General features: G+C 38.4%; 1 protein-coding gene across 3 annotated transcripts in view; it reads right to left on the reverse strand.

Annotated features, from left to right (window-relative positions):
* Positions 1 to 21,170, reverse strand: part of Oatp33Ea (Organic anion transporting polypeptide 33Ea) — a 38,411-nt gene that overhangs the window by 6,008 nt on the left and 11,233 nt on the right. For 2 of the 3 annotated variants that reach the window (XM_019060882.2, XM_019060881.2), the window contains exons 2-7: positions 15,941 to 16,137; positions 12,984 to 13,211; positions 8,396 to 8,593; positions 7,317 to 7,457; positions 5,940 to 6,161; positions 5,025 to 5,189 (exon numbers count right to left, since the gene is read on the reverse strand). In XM_019060882.2, the coding sequence (XP_018916427.2) occupies positions 5,025 to 5,189; positions 5,940 to 6,161; positions 7,317 to 7,457; positions 8,396 to 8,593; positions 12,984 to 13,211; positions 15,941 to 16,127 (1,141 nt within the window). In that variant the 5' untranslated portion in view covers positions 16,128 to 16,137. The remainder of the gene's footprint in view (positions 1 to 5,024; positions 5,190 to 5,939; positions 6,162 to 7,316; positions 7,458 to 8,395; positions 8,594 to 12,983; positions 13,212 to 15,940; positions 16,138 to 21,170) is intronic. The other variant, XM_072296941.1, reaches the window with a different exon arrangement.

Here is a 21,170-nt window from a genome sequence, read left to right on the forward strand (position 1 = left end):
AACGGCACAAAAATAAAAGTGCCCGTATTTAGTGGGAAGAATTTTTCAAAATGGAAATTTCGCATCACACTTTTACTGGAAATGAACAACTGCAACCAATGTATTGTACGTGATGAAAAACCGGATGGAATAACGGATCAAAACTGGGCCAGCATGAAAATTAAAGCTAAGAATATCATTGTATCAGCCATTGATAATCATCAGTTGGAGCATATTATGAATTTAACGGAGCCCAAAGATATGTTAGAGAAATTAGAACATACTTTTGTAGCAAAAGGCCAATCTAGAAGATTATTAACAAAACAAAAGTTAATTGAACTTAAACTCAAAGAAACCGATAAACCGGAGGAATTTTTCAATAAATTTGAAAAATTAATTAACAACTTAAGTGATACCGGTGAAACCATAAATGAAGAGGATAAACTACAGTATTTACTATTGGCTTTGCCAAAATCTCTCTTCTATATCAATGATCTTCTTGATTCAGTGGACGAGGATAATCGTAACACTGAATACGTTAAAACGAAAATCCAAGCTGCATTTCTGAGGAACGAGCAATGTTCAAGTGTTGATGAAGTGACTCATCAACTAAATTCTTTCTACATCCGAGGAAACAATCAGAGGGGAAGAGCAGGACCCTTCAAACAACACAGTGGCCAGGCAAATTCAAATTGGCAAAATTCAAACTGGAGAGGAAATTCAAACTGGAGAGGAAATTCAAACTGGAGAGGAAATTCAAACTGGAGAGGAAATTCAAACTGGAGAGGACGAAACGGAAGCAGGCCTAACAGAAGAGGCAGTAGATGGAGAGGAAATTTTCGCACAAGAGGCAACGGCAATCAAGGGAGAAGAGACTGGTATCAAAATCAAGGACCAAATGTCTACAATACAAACGCACAAAGGTATGAGTACACTAATGAAGATTTTCCTTTTCAGCAAAATCAAAATGTTAACCAGGATTGTAATTATCAACATTTTAGGAACAAGCACTCAAATCCTCTAATTCAAAATTTTGATAATGTAGAACCAAATTGCAGTCAAAACTATTACATGTGTATGTCTCCTATAGTTCAAAATCACACAGCCAGATTTCAAACGAATCAATTTTCGGATAAGATTAATGTGTCATTCTTATTGGACAGTGGCTGTTCACACCATATCATTAACGATGATACGCTATTCTCCGAATACACGTATCTCGAAACACCTACAAAAATAAGAGTTGGAGATGGACATCCACTGGAAACCAATAAAATCGGCAATATTTTGTTTCACACAACTGTTAATGGCAAAATCATTAAAAATAAGTTATGTAACGTATACTACGTCAAAGAAATGCAAGTTAATTTATTGAGTGCCTCGCAGGTTACGAACAGAAACAATAAAATCATTTTTCAGGGAAATATCGCTAAAATAGTAAGTAATGAAACTTTAATGATTGCATTCAAAGAAAACGAGTTATATACAGTACAAGGATATGTATTATCGAATGAAATACATGCAAATATAGCAAAAAAATCAACAATAAGTAATCTATCAAGCTTCGAAAAATGGCATAAAATTTTAGGTCACATTAATTTTAATGATTTATACTTAATGAGCAATTTAAATTTAGCCGATGGACTCCCGAAACTCCAGAAGACCTTCACGAGATGTGAAACTTGCATTAAAGCTAAAATGAATAATCTCAAGTACCGAGATTCAAGATCTAGAGCCAATGATATCCTGGAAATTGTGCATTCTGACTTAATAGGACCATTACCAGCAGGTGTAAGTAATGGCAAGTATATTGTTAGCTTTATTGATGATTTCTCAAAATTTGCTGTTTCATTTTGTATCCCTAGCAAAGATCAAGTAATAAATACCTTCATAGAATACACTAATTTTGTAGAAAATATAACCGGTAAATTCATCAAAGTTCTTCGCTGTGATAACGGAACAGAATATATTAATAAAAACTTCTCGAATTTTGTAAAAAGTAAGGGAATTTATTTACAACCTTGCCCACCGTATTGTCATCAATTAAACGGTGTGGCAGAGAGGTTTAATAGGACTATTATGGATAAAGTAAGATGTCTTTTGTTAGAAGCCAATTTATCAAATTACTTTTGGCCATATTGTGTTAAAACAGCAGTGTATTTACATAACAGGGCATTAGCTAATACGAAATTGTGTAAAACACCGTACGAAATTTTTATGAATAAAAGGCCAAATTTTTCAAATTTAAAGCCCTTTGGAACCAAAGTTTTTGTAAGAATTCCAGATGAAAAACGTCAGAACAAACTATGTAATAAAGCAGAATCAGGTCAATTAATAGGATATGCTGATATGGGATATTTTATTAAGATCTCTAAATCAAACAAAGTGATCGTTTCTAGAAACGTAATCTTCATAGAAGAACCTGAAAAATGTATTAAAGAGACCGAGCACTCTAGTGAAAATTTAACACTCAATGACCAGTACGCAACCTTTAATACCGAAAACCCTCTCATAAATGTTGGTGATAGTATTCACAATAATGATGAAATGTTACAGCAAGAACAATTTCACACGCCGGAACAAATAATTAATCCACCTGAACCTCCCAACCTCAGAAATAGACAGACTCTTACAGCTCCTCGTAGATTAATTGAGGATCCCATTTTTGCTAACACGTGTAGTGTTATAATCCCTGAAAATTTTGAACAAGCTCTTGCGAGTCCCGAAAAACTTAAATGGCAAGTAGCAATTAACGAGGAGTTGACAAATTTAAAGAAAAACAACACTTGGTCTATTGCGAAAAATCAGTCTCAAATTACTGATATTATTGAGACGAAATGGCTATTCAGAATCAAAACAGATGGAACTTACAAAGCGAGATTAGTTGCGAGAGGATTTCAACAAAGCTCCAATGATAACGAGCAGCTTTATTCCCCAGTTGCAGGATTGAGCACTGTTAAGCTACTATTATCTTTAGCAAATCAATTTAACTGGCACCTTCATCAGCTAGATTTCAAATCCGCATTTCTGAATAGTCAAGTAAAATCAAATGTATACATTAAACCCCCTAAGGGTTCAGAAATAAACCAAAATGTAATATTAAAACTAGAAAAGGCATTATATGGGCTCAGAGAATCGCCACGAGACTGGTACGACCATGTTAACACTTTTATGACTAATAATGCTTTCATAAGGTCAAATTACGACTGCTGTCTTTATTATTTAAAGGTAAATAAATCCAAGGTGCTTGTACTGTTCTTTGTTGATGACGTGTTAATTTTAAGTGAAAATTTAACAAGTGTCCAAAATGTTAAGAAATTACTGATGGATAATTTTGATATGACTGATTTAGGAGAGCCCGAAATCTATCTAGGATTACAAATTTTCAGGAACAAGCGGAATAAAACTCTTGCAATTAATCAAAGAAATTTCATTGAAAAGTCTGCCATTAAATTTAATGTCATAGATAGTAAGCCGGTCAGGACTCCTATGGAGGAAAATCTAAAAGTGATTCCTTCTGAATTACCAAATTTTTCTTTAAACTACAGAAATATCATCGGAACTCTCTTATATATTGCAAATGGCTCACGTCCAGATATCTCATTTTGTGTAAATTACTTGTCCCGCTTTCAAAATTGTTGTTCAGAGACTCATTTCAAATATGCGTTACGTGTCTTACGTTACGTGTATGATACTCGTCATTTAAGCCTCACATATAAATATAATCCGAAAGGAATTGTTTTTTCAGCCTTTTCAGACTCCGACCATGGGTCAGATATCATTGATCGAAAATCAACAACCGGTTCACTCTTATGCATTAATGAAACGCCTATTTTATGGAAGTCAACCAAACAAAAAGTAGTCTCATTAGCCAGCACGCATGCTGAATTTTATGCCCTGTCTGAAACAGTTACAGAGGTTTTACCCCTTATGGGTCTTTTAAAAGAATTAAACATTGCTTTTCCGATCCCAGTCCAAATTATGGAAGACAACAAGGGCGCAAAAGACATAGCATTAAATGGACGGTTTACGAAACGATCAAAACATATCGATATCCGATTTCATTTTGTCACAGACTATGTAAATAAAAAGGAAATCGAAATCAAGAAAATAAGTGGTAAGGAAAACCCGGCGGACATTTTGACTAAACCACTGGGCAAATTTCAATTTGAAAAATTGAGAGAAAAGTTGTCATTATGTTAAATTCCTCAAATCAGGGAGGCACCTGGCCAGTGTCTCACTCATTTGTTGGAAAATTTGCAAGTCAAAATAAAATATATTTTCTCTTTTCTATTTACTTATTCGTGATTTGAGCAATTTTTTTTTATATGGTTCAGAATCCACTTCCCCAATTATTATTTATGTTGCAGATCTGTAATATTATATGTGTAGGTATAAACCTGGCGCCAGGGAGGGTAGTGTAGATATAAGTAGTATATAAATATTATCGATTAATGTAGGATGTACTTGATATATTTTGTAATGAAATAATTATCTGATTTTTCAGTTCCTAAAAATCAGGGAGGCATGTTGACTTATCTAAATCTATATCGTGCATCGACCTCAATGATTATGTAACTTTTCCTGTTTGTGAATCTTCAATCCTCAATATCGTTTTTGTCAGTTGCGTTGATAACCGCCCCAGCGATGGGCGACGAATAAACCAGTTCGTAAGCAGATCGTAATTTGTCTCCTTTTTCCTCATATTCCAACACTAGTATTTAGCATCTAATACGTATTTATGAATGCAACAATCTCAAAATGTTCTGCAGACTGCTTGAAAAATCCGACAGGCACATATCCATATACAAAGGTCCGCCAGAGGTTAGATTTGATTGCTCTGTAGGTACTCTCGACATATTTCAGATCTATTCAATTCACAAGAATATTCTTTTCCCCATCATATTTATTGCTCTTAATTTATTGTGTAATCATTGTCTCTTAAGAGGAAAGGAAAGAGCTGCACTGTTGCCTCGTAGATGTTTTCAATACTCAATATTTTCCTGTCATTTTGAGTTGCAGTAAAACGATGAACAGACACTAACCTGTTACTTTACTGCTCTCTGCTGCTGATTTTTGGAATTGAACTTCTAAATACTTCACCATATAGGTGATAAACCCTGAGGCTCCTATAATATAAAGAATTCCCGACCATGTGTTCACAATCAAAATTTTGTTGGTCACTATTCTTTTGAAAGCTATAAGAAAATCTGGAACAAAATCAAAACGTAATACTCATTGAAAATTTGATGGGTAAAAATAAAATATAAAATTTCAAGAGTAAAAGTAGGTACAAAGCCTGAAATGCCGCCAATTGGTTTGGTAAAAAACAAGTTGTCTTCTCATGCATACTTCTTTTGGTTGCTTGTGAATATCCGTGCACTGCACAAAAAAATACTTTTCCAGTGGGAGCATTCCTGATGAGGCTTGAACATGTATTGGATGTTCAATCGATAATCAAAGGGAAAATGAATACACTTACAAATATGAGTATTTTACTATAAGTAAGTGTAATCCATACTCACTTATCTATTTAAAACTGCACCGTTGGCACAACAGCTCATTTTTTAAAAGGACATCTAGAGATCTCTGAGATAATCGTATAAATATGCATCTTGAATAAATCGTATGGACCCCCTAGAGAAAAGTTGCAAGACGTGATAATGAGAACTACTTGACTCTCAAAGCCACCGTTTTTGCTCATTTTTAATTAGTAGCTTTCTGTTAAATTACGTTTTTCCCTCACCTGGATTTTTTAGTGTTTGCCCTAGTGTTTCACTCCTACTTTAGTGCTAACCCTAAAAATAGTCCCCTAAAACCTATAATTACTTAAGCCTCCCTTCTAAGTAAAATCAGTCTGAAGAAAAGGTTCGCCTATCATCAACTAATCATCATCATCATGAAACGTTTTTCCCTAGCGGAATCTTATACCCAGATGCCAATATTTAATTATGTATCACCTTGGAATGATAGCTCCACCGTCTTTGAAGGGCCACCGAGCTGTATTTTCTCGCCTTTCTGATCTCCAACAAGTTCTTTGGTTTTCGTCATAGTGTTCATGCCATTAATGGCCACCATTAGGTTGTCTTCTAGCTGTCCTTTGTTTTTTCGAGGCATAGTTTTTGGAAACATTGCCAATATGAATGCAAATAAAAATTGAGCCACTCCTAGAAGAATCCACCCTGTAGAAAAAGACGTACAAATTATTGTTCATTATCCAACATCAAAAATAATTCAAATCTGAAGGCTTATTAGGTATTGGAAAGTGTGTGACACTAGTCTGAAACTATTGACGTAATTGCAAAATCCTGTGATGAGCTGATCCTGTGTGTCAAAGTTAGTCTTTATTACTAGAGTGACCCTCAATAATTTGAAAGCTTTTAACAAATGAAAGATGCCTATGAGAATTTTAGGTACTTATTTTTAAAAAAAAGAGAGAGAGATATAAGATCTTATAGAGAATTACTGCTTATGTCAACATCTCCCAAAGTAATACTCATAGGTAGAAACAATGGGCAAATGTAACTTAATGATCCACCGGTCATAGTTTTTGACAAGCTATGAATCATTGAATGTGACTGTCTCCAGGAAAAGGGACCTGAGTACCAAAAATCTCATAATCAAGCTGATGGCACCACTGCCCTGGATGTGTTTCCCAAACCTTTTGACCCAGAAAAATGGCCCCAAAATTTCAAATTAATTTGAGATAACACGTTACACATTAAATGTCTACAAATAAAGAAAAAGTAGTTTTCAGAATCACTGAACTCGTATATTCCAAACGACCCTTCATAAACGTACATCTCATTTATTTTTAAACTTTTTTACAGAGAGCACTAGTTCTTGTCTTTCTTCCCCAAATCATCATCCAACGTTCAAATTCCGTATTCTCTGGTAATAGAGCTTTTACTATATGAAATGTAATGGACCAATTTTTGGATTTACATCCCAAGTACCTTCGAGTAGTATCAACTGTAAACTCATCAATGATAATAAAGGGGGGGGGGACCTCTCATGAAATCTGTCCAATTTTATGTTTATTGAATTCTTTCTAGTTATTATTTAAGCAAAATTTGCAAGAGGTAAAATTTGAGTATGTAGCTTCAGTATTATTTTTTTAAAGACTTCTATACATATTGGCATTATTGCCACTAGGAAAAATTTTACTTGAACAAATATCCTAAAGGGGTTTCCAAAAACGTAATTTCTAACTGGTTTTTCATGAATATTTGAGAATAATCCTTTAAAAGTCACGGTTACTGGGGATAGTGGCTATATTCCTAGCAACCTTTTCATTTTAACACGAAGCAGAAGTTGCGCTTAAAACATATTTATACCTAACCACCAGGCACCAATCCATCTAGGATCCTTTTCACTGATTTGTGGCGTTAGCGTTGGATCTACATACATTCTGTTGCAGATGAAGCCAATTAGGAACCCAAATACTGGGCCGATTGTGCGCAGTGCCAGTGTGATAGCTGAGGAAAAATAAATAAACTATGTTAGATTAATTCACAACAAATAAGTCAACACTCGAGTAGCAACAATTACAGTTGAGGAGCTTTTTGGGAAAAGAGCCCATAGTGAAAAATACAATTTGAGAAAAATGCATTTGAAGTTCCCATAATTACTTTCTGGCCACTGGCGGTGACGTACTTTTGAGCTTGGACTTAAAATTCCGATGGAAGTCACCATCAGTGGCCTGTAAGTAATAATGAAAACTTCATATACATTTTTCCCAAAATGCGATTTTTTTATATGGACCCTTTTTTTGGAAAATTCCTCTATTTTTACTCTGGAAATTTAGCAGCCAATACTGGATTTATGGTACCGTGAACTATGCTTTTCGTAAATCTCCAGAAAATCCGAGAGCCGGCACTAGACTTCCAGATTTCTTGGGACGCATATTATGTAGCCAGACAATCTACTTTTTTTTCCTCAGTGCACATGTTCGTGGTGTTCCCGTACCTCTGTACTTTTATGTCTACTCAATCATGATCCTTCTCTCATTTCTGCACGTCACAACATCACAAAGACCGTTTATTGAGGTCTTGCCATTTTAAATAAAATATTTTACCAAAATGACAATATAAATTGTGCTATCATTGAAAGGCGCGTCTGTGGCTGCTCTAAATAATAAAATATCCACAAACGTGGGAGAAAATCTAAAATATTTTAATAATCGCACGATATTGTGAAAATAATTTCTTATTGGACAGCGGCCAAGACTGGTTTCTGCTCTTCGTTCCCGTACCGTTTATTCTCTGTTTTTAAGTGTGACTGTTAATCTCCCAAATTCTGCAGTGAAAAGTTTCAGTCTTGAACGTCGTTTTACTTTTATCAGTGGCTTATGAACCCAAGTATGGAAATCAGACATGGCTTGATACTAGAATAGGCTCCAAACCATCATACTAACCTAGAACCATCGGCGTTTTCGTTTTCTCAGTATTATCGTCGATGTATGTTTGGCCAAGAGAGAAGTATAAGGTAGTTCCTATTCCTAAAATAAACTGAGAAATGAATATTGTAACCGTTGGAACCGCGGAGAAGTCACTTGTTGTATACTGCTTGCAAGTTTGGGCTGTCGTGTTGGAACATAACTCCAAAGAATCTTCTGGAAAGAAAGTTAAGAAAATGATTTTATAAATAGAAAAAAATAAGAAACTGCATTTTTAAGGATGCTCCAATCGAAATCTATTGAAGAGTACCTTTTTACGGTTGTTCGTTTTTTAGCTGATTTTTCAAGGAAGTTTTTCCTGATAGAGATGATGAATTACCGTTTTTGTATCCTGATCAGGAACCTTTAAAAAAATACGTTGAAGTTGAAAGTAATCATATGAGAGGCAGGATTGTTCTTTCGAAATCAGACCCCTCTGAAAAATTAGGGACCCCAATATTATTTCGAGGATGCCCTGTTAGTAATATTTTTAGTTCTATTTTAGCTAGAAACCTTTTTGTAACCTTTTTGAAACTTTTTTGTAATAATGAAAAAATAAAAATTAAAAAAAAAGTATCAGAATTATATCTTCTACAGCCTGTCAGAGGGTTTTTCAAACCTACAGTTCTTACTACCTACAGTATCCTACAGGTTCTTCTTTTTTATCCTATGGAGTTTTCAAAAAGGAAAAGGTTTCAAAAGAAGAAAGTAAATTAACTATGATTTTCCAATAATTTAGAGAGAATTTATAATTAATTTTTTTCTTTAAAAAAAAAAAAAAAAAAAAAAAAGTTTTAATTCAAAAATTTCAAAATCTTTGCCGACAGGGTGTCAGGACACATTTCTAGTCACTTTCAAACATATAACAGGCCCGCAATTCACTCTGAAACTCAATAATATGCCGATTCAGTCCGTCTGAACTACTACAATATTTGAATACAGGGAGCAAATTATGCAACCAGCCTTACTAAAATTTGAGAAGCTCTCAAATTTTCAAGTAGGTCCTCTCCACCCTACTCCACCTAAAAACAGATTCAAGTAGATCTTTAGGACCCAGTTTATTTACTCTTTCTTTGGCCTTGTCACCACGGGCCGGGATTTGTTCCGGGGAAAAATCCCACTCAAGAAGTCGAGAAAAATATTGAGTTCGTCCATATTTTTCCTAGTACTGAGCATGGTCCTTGCACCCCTAAGACCAACCGAGAGAGGAAGAAGAAGTGAAAGCGAACTGTGCGATATCTTGTTGTTAACTCGATTGTTCGTGTTTGTTTAGTTATAATAATTTGTCTAATCGTTAATCGTGTTAAATTATTTTTAATCCCGATTTAATACTCGATTTTCGCTAGTTTATCTTCCCGCGCCAACTTTTCGCAGGAGCGTGAGAGCCCCGTCCCATGAGGACGATATCCCTTAAATCCCAAGTAGCATTTTTCAATGTAAAAGTTGCAACAAGTTGAAACAATGTTGGTATTAGTTGCAACAAGGTTGCAACTTTCGGTCAACCTTTGGTCGATAAGTGCCGATTTTCGGCGATCTGATCGGAAGACAAAGTTGCAACCTGCTGAGATTGCAAAATTGCTGAACCAAAGTTGTTTAAAATCTAAAGATAGGCAACCAGCAATACTTTGAAGTTGAAACATGTTTCAACTTAATTGCAACTAGTTCCAAAAATGATAGCTCCTTCGGGGGAGAGAGTAGGCAATCTGCACATCAATCTAAAAGTTGCAAGAATCAAACGATTTTGTTGCAGGTTGTTGCAACCTCTGCTACTTGGGATAAAATAAAAAAATTCCCTACGGTTCGAACTTGGGGCAAATCCCATAAAAACGTCCCGTAGAGACAAGGCCTACGAATGCAGTCCAGCAGAGCGCACCGAATCGAGGTTCGGAGGATGATAGCCGGGAACGCGGGAACATACGATAGGATCTCGCGAGCCTGACATTAGCGACTCGCGAAGCACCAATAATTAGCTGGATGTTACGTTGCGATGTCATGTCGTGCTCATCGGACCGTGTGGGCAGACGCCAGGAGCCGGGTCAGATGCAAGGCTGCTGACCAATTATCACCGGGTTATATGATTCTGTGATCTACGCTGCCGAGCTAAGGAAAAACGCCGTATGGACCTTCAGGCGTTGCCAAATTTTCTTCGACAAAATACGAATTCCCTGGTAAACCTAGGAATATTTTTCCTCCAATTTTTCAGAGAATATTCTTTGTATTTTGATCTAAAGTCCCTGAAAATTTTAAGGAAAAATATTCATAATTTTCCTCTAAAATACACATTTTATCGAAGAAAATTTGGCAACTCTCGAATGTTCATACGGCGTTCTTCCTTAGCACGGCAGTACGGCCTCCGTGGACGAACAACACGCGCACCGCTAAGCCCTGTACCTATCTCATGCACCAAACGTGATAGGGACCGCCTAAAAATTATGCAAGGCGCCCGGGGGGGGGGGGGGGGGGGGCAAGGAGAAGGGCATAAAAAAAGGATATAATTACCATAGAGAGAAAGAAGGAGGGTTTGCATTTCGGGCGTCGTGGATTTTTTTGATGACGTGGGTCGATACGGACGACGATTATCATCGATTTTCTTGGAAATGGTGTAGTTTATGGAAAAAAGTCATTCTACATAAAGTGTTTGAAATTATATCACTAGTTGATTTAAGCAAAAAAAATCGGACTTAATGGTCCGTTTTTCATACTTGGAATTCCGGATTTTGCTGGACATGCTGCACCGACCTACGTCACAGAATAAACAATCCTCAAGATGCGAACACCTTCTCACTGGAGGCGTCGATATTCCAGCAAAATCTGGATTTCGACGTATGAAGAACGCACCATAACGTCCGATTTTTTTTTGCTTAGATCAACTCATGATATAATTTCTAATACTTAATGTAGAATCACTTTTTTCCATAAACTACTCTATTTCCAAGAAAATCGATGATTAAAATCGTCCGTACCGACCTGTCATCAAAACAGTCCAAGATGCTCGAAATGCAAACGCCTCTCCTCTTTTTTTCTCTATGGGGTGCGTCACAGAAGCAGGAGTCGGAAACTCAGCGTACGTCACGCAATAATCGGTGCAGAACGGCGAAATTTCTTATAAAGCCTCGGTAGTTGAGGTAAACATATGTAAGAAAATATCAGTTTTCACGTAAAAAAGGGGGTTCTAGCAATGCAGCAAATATGGAAACAAAATCTCACGAATATATTTAAGGTCTTGACAACTACTCGGCCGTACTATGGAAGAACGCCGTGTGAGCCTGTAGACGTTGCTAGACTGTCTTCGAAAAAAAAACAATTTTACTGGGGATATTTTTAATATTTTTCTTCAAAGTTGTCGGACAACTTTTTCCGCATTTTGATCTTAAACATCTGAAAATTATATGGAAAAATATGAATAGCTTTCCTCGAAAATACATCTATTATACAGAGTTTGGTAATTCTCGAATGTTCACGTACGGCTTTTCTCCTTAGCCAGGGCCGGATTAAGGGGGTGGCCACACGGGCCGCGGCCCATGGCGGCAAAAATTTGCAATTTTTTAAAGTGTAGGTATAAAAAAATTCGGATTTATAAAAACAAAATTGCGAACGAGAAAAGGCGACAAAATCTCCTGAAGTATAGTAATTTCTAATTTTGTCGCCTCTTACAATTAGTGATACAAGAGACAGCACCCTCAATAAGTCGAGTTACGAGAGAAACCAAACACGCAATTTGGCCTAGAACGGCGCAACTTAGAGAGAAATGATAACGAGGACTTGAGATGAAAAGGAGAAGCCCTCGGCGCGGCCATCGGCACGTAACACATATTAGCGCCTACAAGACTGCACGAATACTTCACGCATTGCATCAAACACAGTGCGGTCATTGCGGTCAGCGTGAAACGGATAGCGCCTACAAGACTGCATGAATACTTCACGCATTGCGCCAAACACAGTGCGGTCAGCGTGAACTGAGCGTGAAACGCATAGCGCCTACAAGACTGCGTGAATACTTCACGCATTGCGTCCAACACGGTGCGGTCTGCGCGGCGCGGCGGCGGATGTTAAAATCATTGAACCACATTTATGTTTGTTCTTTCGTAATTTTTTCGTTCATTTCTTATGAATGGAAGGCCTTGTCCACACAGAGGTAGGTTTACGGAACTTAACTTTCGCGCAAAGTTTCGTGAACTTTTGTTAGTAGTGTTGACAGGGCTTGAACGCGCCCTCACAGGCCTGAACGAGATACGCATTCCTGCACTTAAGCCCGAGATACGCGAAAAAAGTTCTACGGTTTTAGGTGACTTCCCGATTTTTCCGATTATAATCTCTTGCTGACTGATAGACGACATCCTCAATTACACGTTTATGCAGCTAACTCAAAACTGTCAAAAATAGAAATTCGCACTTCTGCACTTTCACCATCGATATACTAAGTGATTTACTACCTGACACTTGATTGCCCGCGCACATTTTCTGAAATTTTACTCAGGCATTCTAGAGTGGGTAATGTCTCCTCCTGGTGAAAATGTTAATCAAATGCGCATAATAAAGACACATACCGCGAAACGAATGGACTTACTCTCAGTGTAATTGTGGAATTTAGACTCGTCCATGTACTCGTGAGTGAGTGCCAAGGCATCCTTGCCGGCCCCGTAAAGCACATGGGGGAGGATGATGATGAAGCAGGAAACGGCCGAACAAGCTACCCCCCAAGCCACCCATAGCGGCCTGTTTTTCTGACCACCCACGTATGTCAGGAAGAGGGACAGCAAAATTTGACTAACTTCGTTGCCGCTCAGCATCATTCCTAAAAAAGAAAAAAAACACAAAAATTGGTTGATTTTCAGTGTATTTCTTGAAGATAATACACTATCTTAATATGGACCGCGTTTAACAGAAAGGAACCAAGGTACATCAGCTATTGCCAAATTTAAATGGGCAAATTACTTTCTTACAAGAGCACGTTTGTGCGGATCCCTTTGAAAATTTCAAGGAATTTGCTTCGCACTCTGGAGAATCTTCACTGAAATTTGTACGAAAATCGAAACAATCGTTTTCATGTAAGAAATTAAATTGCCCAGTTAAAGGCAATAGCTGATGTGGCTTGGTTCCTTTTTGTTTAACGCCGTCCATATATAAAGTTGAATTCAGACAGGAACTATCGTGGGCCAACGGTGGGTCCGGTGGGTCCTTTCGCGAGGTGCGTGGCACCGGCCCACAGTGGAACGAGCTTACAGAAGAGGTCGGACTTGAAATCGTTGGCTAAAATCTCAAATGTTGATGTTTATTTCGCCACAAATTCAATTTCAAAGGGTGTTGCTGAGAAGAAATCTCACGGAAAAACCAATGGAACCACTTTCAAACTTTCTGGTTTCATTTTTCAGAAATTATAAGCTTCCAGATTTTTCAGATTTTGTCCGACTTCTCCTATTGACTCGGTCCAGTGTGCGGTCGCACGCCGCGAAAAACGTAGATCGGAAAATTATTATTTTGAAACCCTCTGCAGGCCGATTATTGAAATTGATAGACAAAGCTAAAGAGAAAGGGGAAAAAAAAGGTATAAGGAGGGATCCTATTGGCTGGAAATCTTTTTATCGAACGACGGGAAACTCTCGTTGGATATCCTTTTTACCGCTATATTAGGCCCGGATTGTCGTTTTTAGGCGGTCTTCGGGACATTCCACGGCTCTTATTTGGGCTTATTTTGGCTGTTCAATTTTTTGACGGGTGGTGGAAGCGGGTGATAGCGTAGACAAAGATGGTAGGTAATAGACTAACAAACGGCAACCCACGAGAAACCCGACAGTTAGTCTATCGTTTTCTCCCTTAGTCTATGGGAACCTCACATTTCAACCAATAGGATCGCTCCATACTCCCTAAGTCTTCTTTGTCTATCAGTTTCAATAATCGGCCCGCTGGTTACTCGTATTTCGCGGAGAGATGGAAGGAGCTTCATTTTAAATCCGAATGATTCATTTCTTTGCATGGAAATTTGAGATCGTATTGCGTTCTAATGCCGTGGATATTTAATTTATCACAGAGGCAGGCTTATTGTCAGTCTAGCCTTGTTGGTTGGTTTGCGATTGCAGACAGATCCTGGTGGAAGGGCCTTAGATAACCGGAAGGGTTGATATGCCACATTCTGCGAATTTGAAAATGATAAACTCTCGTTCTCGAGTGGCGATCTTCTCAATTTGGCAACGCGGGAATTTCTCCATTTTAATCCATTATAAACAATCGACTCTAGGTGAACCAGCTCACCTCGATAAAAATCGATTTTTCGCCCGCATTCAAATGATCAAACACCAGTGTTGCCAACTTTAAGCATATCTGCTTTGCTTTGGTATGGCTTCACTGCTTATTCAATGACTGCTGTAGGCGCGCATGCAAGAAAATTCCTACTGAGAAGTGATTTGGGCTTATTAGGGGATGAAACGGTCTGGCCGAGTGGAAGAATTTGTTTTTTGATTTGTTGTTTATTTTTTCATTTATTCGTATTTATTTATTTATTATTCATATTTATCTATTTATTATTCATATTTATCTATTTATTATTCATATTTATTTATTTATTTTCCCCCCTTCTTTTTCTTTTCTTGTTTTCATTTATTCCTTCGGATTCCATTCCCTTCTTTTATCAGTATATGGCTAATTTGGTTATACATTTTGCAAAAAGGGACCAAAAGCATTCCAATATCCAATGTTGCTAGGATTATTGTGCAACTTACATTCTTTGCGATAACATCCTTGAAATCTTGCAAAAAATTAAATTTACAAAGGTAATTCTCGGCTCGATTTTATAGTTTATTGGGACTAAGTTTATATTTATAAGGTGGAAAAAGTTGCACCATCTTAGCGACATTGCGGGAATGCCCGTGGCTCCTTTTTGCAAAATGCAATCCAATTGTAAATATTGGGCGGATACTCCTATGATCTTCTGGGCCTTTTTTGGATCATTATCACCAAGATAAAATTAAAAAAGGCCGTTCAGAAGTTTTATTATTTATTACTTTGGCCGAAATGGGAGGGGACCTGACTTTCCACCTTTTCTGCTATAAATTAACGATTCCAACCTAAGGGGAACAGGGTAGTAGAGGGTTGTCGATTGCTCGATTTTTAATTCTCTCCTGCAACGATACTGTCGCAGACCAACATCTAATAGTTGAGCCGAACCTATCGACCCTAGTAAGACGAGTTGAGGGACATGGAGGACAAGGCGCATAAGTGCATTTTCCGCTATTTTGAGAAATACGGTTTGAAGTTTCGAAATTACATGGATCCTTACGGCTGAAAGAAAGTTCAAACTTACTTTTGGATGCTTAAAAATTGGAATTTGTCAGCAAATTTTTCACAGAAAATGCGTTAAGACTAGTTTTACTTGAAATCATTGTAATATCTCAATCTTTTTTAAAAATTGCTCCGATGTGCCTTGTCCTCCAAGCCCCCCAGTTTTTATCTGTTCGCCCGATCCATTTTCTTCGGTGAAAACCACTGCAAATCGGGAAGGGAGGAGGTGTCGTGACTTTTTAGACTCACCGGTTGTTTTGCTGGAAATTTTGAATCGTTTTTCTATGTTCGATAACGTGACAGTAAAATAAACGAAGCTCATGGCCTGGATAGTTCCCAGCAAACCGTAGACGACCATGTAGGTCCGAGGCGTTGCAAATCTTTGCAGCCATTTCGGTCTAAAGTGCCTCGTCAGACCGCACGAAGTGTCCGTCATTTTCGCCTCTCTGAAACAAATAAATGATGAGAGAAAAACTTAGTTGTGACCCTTGCAAAATAGAAACCTCGTTTTTTTCTGAAAAATTGAAGACAGTGCCGTCGCTGAACCTATGGAACGTCGTAGTTATTTGAAGAGAAAGGGTAAATTATACGATCATAAAAACTGATACCTACGTTACAAGAAGGTACATACCTACCTAGTCTCCCTCTGAATAGGGCTGGAGGGTGATTACCTTATTCTCTTTCAACCTAAAAATTGTCGCACGAACCGTCGTCCCCCTCACGAAAACACGTAACTTTATTCTCAATTTTTCCAAATTTTCCCCCGTAAATCGCATTTTTACCAGCAAGATTTTGGGCAGTGTCAACTGAAAATTTCACCGATTTTCCTCCTGATCTCATGCAAAAATTAGACAATTTGGACAAAAAGTGCACAAGTACATTTTCGTGAAAAATTGAATTGTTTGAGTCAATTTTGCAACCTTGGAACAGAGTTACGTTCGTTCGCCAGGGAGACGATGAAAATAGTACTTTACCCTAGCAGAATTTTCCTAAGGAAAAATTGTGATATTTTGCAATTAAGTTGCGATTTTGTCACGATTTTGGGCTATAAAATAACTGGGATTATCAACATCTGAGCGATAATCCTCGATCTTGTCGCAATTTTATCTACTTATAAAATCGCGTTCGATAAAATAGAAATTTTATTGCAAAACCCTGGTAAAAATTGGCAGTAGCATCTGTGTTCCAAAATACCATAGACCTAAAGCCGGCTGTAAGATTTCCAATAGCTTCTATAGCCGGCTGCACAATGTCTTATAGCGGATGGCGATTGCGCAACAGCCAGGCGATAAAGTGTATGCTACATGTTACTAATTACGGATGCTAGGACTTAGTGAGTTTTTGGACTACCGCTCTATTTTTGGGCCGTAGTATCTTGATTTATTTTGCGCGGAAAGCTCCGTACTTTTGAAGGATGCCTGCCATTCCTTATATGTTGGAGCGCCTTCAATTTCGTATGATACTGGGCAATACCTCTGGTGTGAAATAGTTGCTTCAAACGCCGTGGCACGCTGCGGTGCGGCGGGCGGGCAGCCAGCGCGAAAAGCGCCTTAGCGCCTACAAACCTAACAGGGATACTTCACGCATTGCGACATGCGTGAAGTATCCCAGTTAGGTTTGTAGGCGCTGGTGCGCGCGTATCGCTGGCAGCACGCCGCTCCGCTCTGTGTTATGCTCCAATATAATCTTGCGGAGTCAGCGTTTTTAACTCATGATTTTGAAATGTTTGCACATCCTGTATGGATTATTCTCATTTTAATTGATGAAAAAAAACATATGTAGTAAAGGAAAATATAATGTGTGTTTTGTGAATATTATGTTGGCTCCGTATCAAACTTAATGATTTCCAAAGCACACGAATTTCTACACAATTCCTTATAGCCTTTTATAGCCGATGGCGATAAAGTGTAAAGCCCGGCGATAGGAACTATATCCCAGCTGCATACTTTTTTATCGCTTCGTATAGCCCGGCTATATGATTTGCTCCTCTTTCTACAGCCAGCTATATGATTTTCTATTGCCTTCTTTAGTCGGCTATAAGAATTCCTATGGTATTTTGAAACGCAGCTCCTATCGCCAATTTTTACTAGGGAAAGTATGTGATTCAATCGCAATTTACCGCAATTTTTTTATCAGATATTATCGCAACGAATCAACGTCGATACAATCGCGATACATTCTCCAATCAAATCGCAACTTATCGCGATCATTGCTACGTGAATTGTGGAAAAGTGGACAAATCTTACAAATGCCTTTCCCCTTCTTACAAAAATGTTCAAATCTTGGCGAGGCATCTCACCGTGTCACTTAAAAGCTACTTTTTTTTATGATGGAGCTAAATATAGAAAAAACGGCTCTTTCAACTCGCGAGAATTGCCACCGGCTTTCTCTCAAGTTTCGCGGCGTGGGAGAGAAAGGAGATCGTCACCTTCCGATCAAAGTATCACACGCGCCATGCGACGTTTCAAAATCTCCGCCGCCATTTTATTTTTTTACAGAGGAATAATCAGTTGAATCCGTCTGAAAATTTCACTAAATTTTATCGGTAGCACAAAAAAAATCAGTGAAATTTTCGAACAGCTTCATTGAAGAATGTCTCTGCAAAAAAAAAAAAAAAAAAAAAAAAAAAAAAAAATTGACGCCGGAATTTTTTAAATGTAGCATGGCGCTTGTGATACTTTAGCCGGAAGGCGACGAGAAATAAATTTTAGCCCAAGTGCGTTCAAGTGAATTTCAAATCAGTCGCTCTAAAATCAGGATGGAGGCTGCCCCGAGCGTGTTCCATTAACCCCAATCCTCTTCCTTCCCCCCCCCCCTCCGCCCCCACCCCCTCGCCAGACTTGACTCGTCTCCCGCGCGGTCAAAAGTTAATGGACTGATTTACTGGCCGTCCCCAGGTCATCTGATTTACCTACTGCTGCTATAGAACTATTCGTCCATTGTCGGTGGTGATTCTGGGCAATTGGCGAAACGGTATGCTTCGTCCATTTGAAAGTACGTGAACCAATCGCAATAAATCGAGGCTGCCTCACCCAGATTCGATTAATTTTAATGGATTCAAATGGAGGAAAAGAATATTGCCAAATTGCAAAAATTTCCATTTTGTACTACACTGGAAAAAAAAATACATTGGATCTAGAGTCCAGACTCTTGAAAACATTGACAAGAAAAAATACTCTTGATTCAATCAGATTTGAATCCCCTTTCATCAATTTTGCCAGATTATTAACAAACCTGGAGGAAAGTACGAATATAGTTTGTTATCTCCGCTAAAAACACCCAACTATCTTGCCCCGTGCTTTAATTAAACCTATACCTAGACGACCCGTGATTCCACTCGCAGTATCGTCCACTGAAATTTCGCCTTGAATCTTGGCGGATAGGCAAGTAACCTACCGCGATGCACGAATAATTATCTCCGCGACAAGCATCCGACTAGCTTCACATTTCAATTGAATCAATAGACGATGCGTGAGGCCATTGCCCCAAGTAGCAGTGATCGCGATAAGTTGCGATTTGATCGGAGAATGTATCGCGATTTTATCGACGTCAATTTATTGCATTATTATCGGGATACAAAATTGCGATTTAATAGCATGAATTTGCAATAAAATCTCGATTTTATCGACGGCGGTTCACAGTAATGTTACCGAACAAAAATTCGTGATAAATTGAGATGAAATTTCGATTTTATCTAACGCGATTTTATAGAGATGAAATTGCGACAAGATCGAGAATAATCGCTCAGATGTTGGCGATCCCGGCGATTTTATCGCCCACAAATCTTTAAAAAACTCGGAACTTAATTTCAAAATATCGCGATTTTTTCGTTGAAAAATGCCTCTCGGGTGATGAGTATCGTCCTCTCGACGTTCGCCTTCAATCTCGCCGAAAAGCACACGATTATCTTACTCGAATCCGTGCTTTGATTGAACCAACACCGACGATGGGCCTCATTGAGCATCGTCCACTCGAAATTCCCGTCTACTTGAAAGGAGGCAAACTTACCAAAGATTACCGTTTTTGATTAAATATTAATTCATTCATCACTCCTCCGTGTTTCAATAGAACAGCGGGCCGATAATTGGAAATTTTAGACTAACAATAAGCGATAGACAAAGAAGACATAGAGAGTATGAAGCGATCCTATCGGTTGAAAAGCAGTGGCGTGCTTTGCGATTTATCGATTGATACGCCACTCAAACCTCTGAAAAAAGATCGATTATCAGGGTGTTCGCAGCGAACACCTTAGTTATCGATTCTTTACCATAGCTTCAAATGGCGAGATATCGATAATCGATCATTCACGCCACGCCATTGTTGAAAAGAGTAGTTCCTACAGACTGGGGGAGAAAACGATGGACTAACTATAGGGTTTTTCGTGGGTTGCCGTTAGTTAGGTCTATTAACTCCCTCCTTTGTCCATAGCAACCACTCGCTTCCATCGATAGGATTCCTCCATATCCCTTTTATCTTCTTTGTCTGTAGCTTTGTCTATCAATTTCAGTAATCGACTCGCAGATCTGGAAACTCTTCAGTCTTGAAGCAAATTCGGAAAAAATCAGCGCTCGATGATATTCTTCCATTTTATCAATTCTTTCCTCAACATAGTAAACCATCATCAGAGGAAATCAGTGATACTTGATTACACTAAACTGGAGTCCTTTTTAATTAATTTTCTGGTTTCCCAACCCCCTTTTTTCTCATTATCTTTCTCTCAAAGACAGCCTGTCTACATTCTTTTTTTCATGGAAAAGTAACCAGGGCCGGATTAAGGGGATGGCCACATGGGCCGCGGCCCATGGCGGCAAATCTAGGGGGCGGCAAATTTTGCAATTTTTTTAAACGTAGGTATAAAAAAAATCGAATTTAAAAAATAAATTACAACCGAGAAAAGGCAACAAAATCTCTCTTTTCCTGAGAGTATAGTAATTTTCTAATTTTGTCGTCTTTCAGTGATACAAGAGACAGCACCTTTAATTAGTCGAGTTAAGAGAGAAATCAAACACGCAATTTTGCCTGGAACGGCGAGACTTAGAGAGAAATGATGACGAGGACTTGAGATGGAAAGGAGAAGCCCTCGGCGCGGCGGTCGGCATGTAACACATATTAGCGCCTACAAGACTGCACGAATACTTCACGCATTGCATCAAACACAGTGCGGTCACCGCAGTCGGCGTGAAACGGATAGCGCCTACAAGAATGCATGAATACTTCACGCATTGCGCCAAAGACAGTGCGGTCAGCGTGAAACGCATAGCGCCTACAAGTCTGCGTGAATACTTCACGCATTGCGCCAAACACAGTGCAGTCGGCGAGTCGGCGCGGCGCGGCGGCGGAAGTTAAAATCATTAAACTACATTTACGTTTGTCCTTTCATAATTTTTTCGTTCATTCTTTATGAATGGAAGGCCTTGTCCACACAGAGATAGGTTTACGGAACTTAACTTTCGCGCAAAGTTCCGTGAACTTTTGCTAG

Source organism: Bemisia tabaci, chromosome 2 (genome assembly GCF_918797505.1).
Source record: "Bemisia tabaci chromosome 2, PGI_BMITA_v3".
NCBI classification, from domain to species: domain Eukaryota; kingdom Metazoa; phylum Arthropoda; class Insecta; order Hemiptera; family Aleyrodidae; genus Bemisia; species Bemisia tabaci.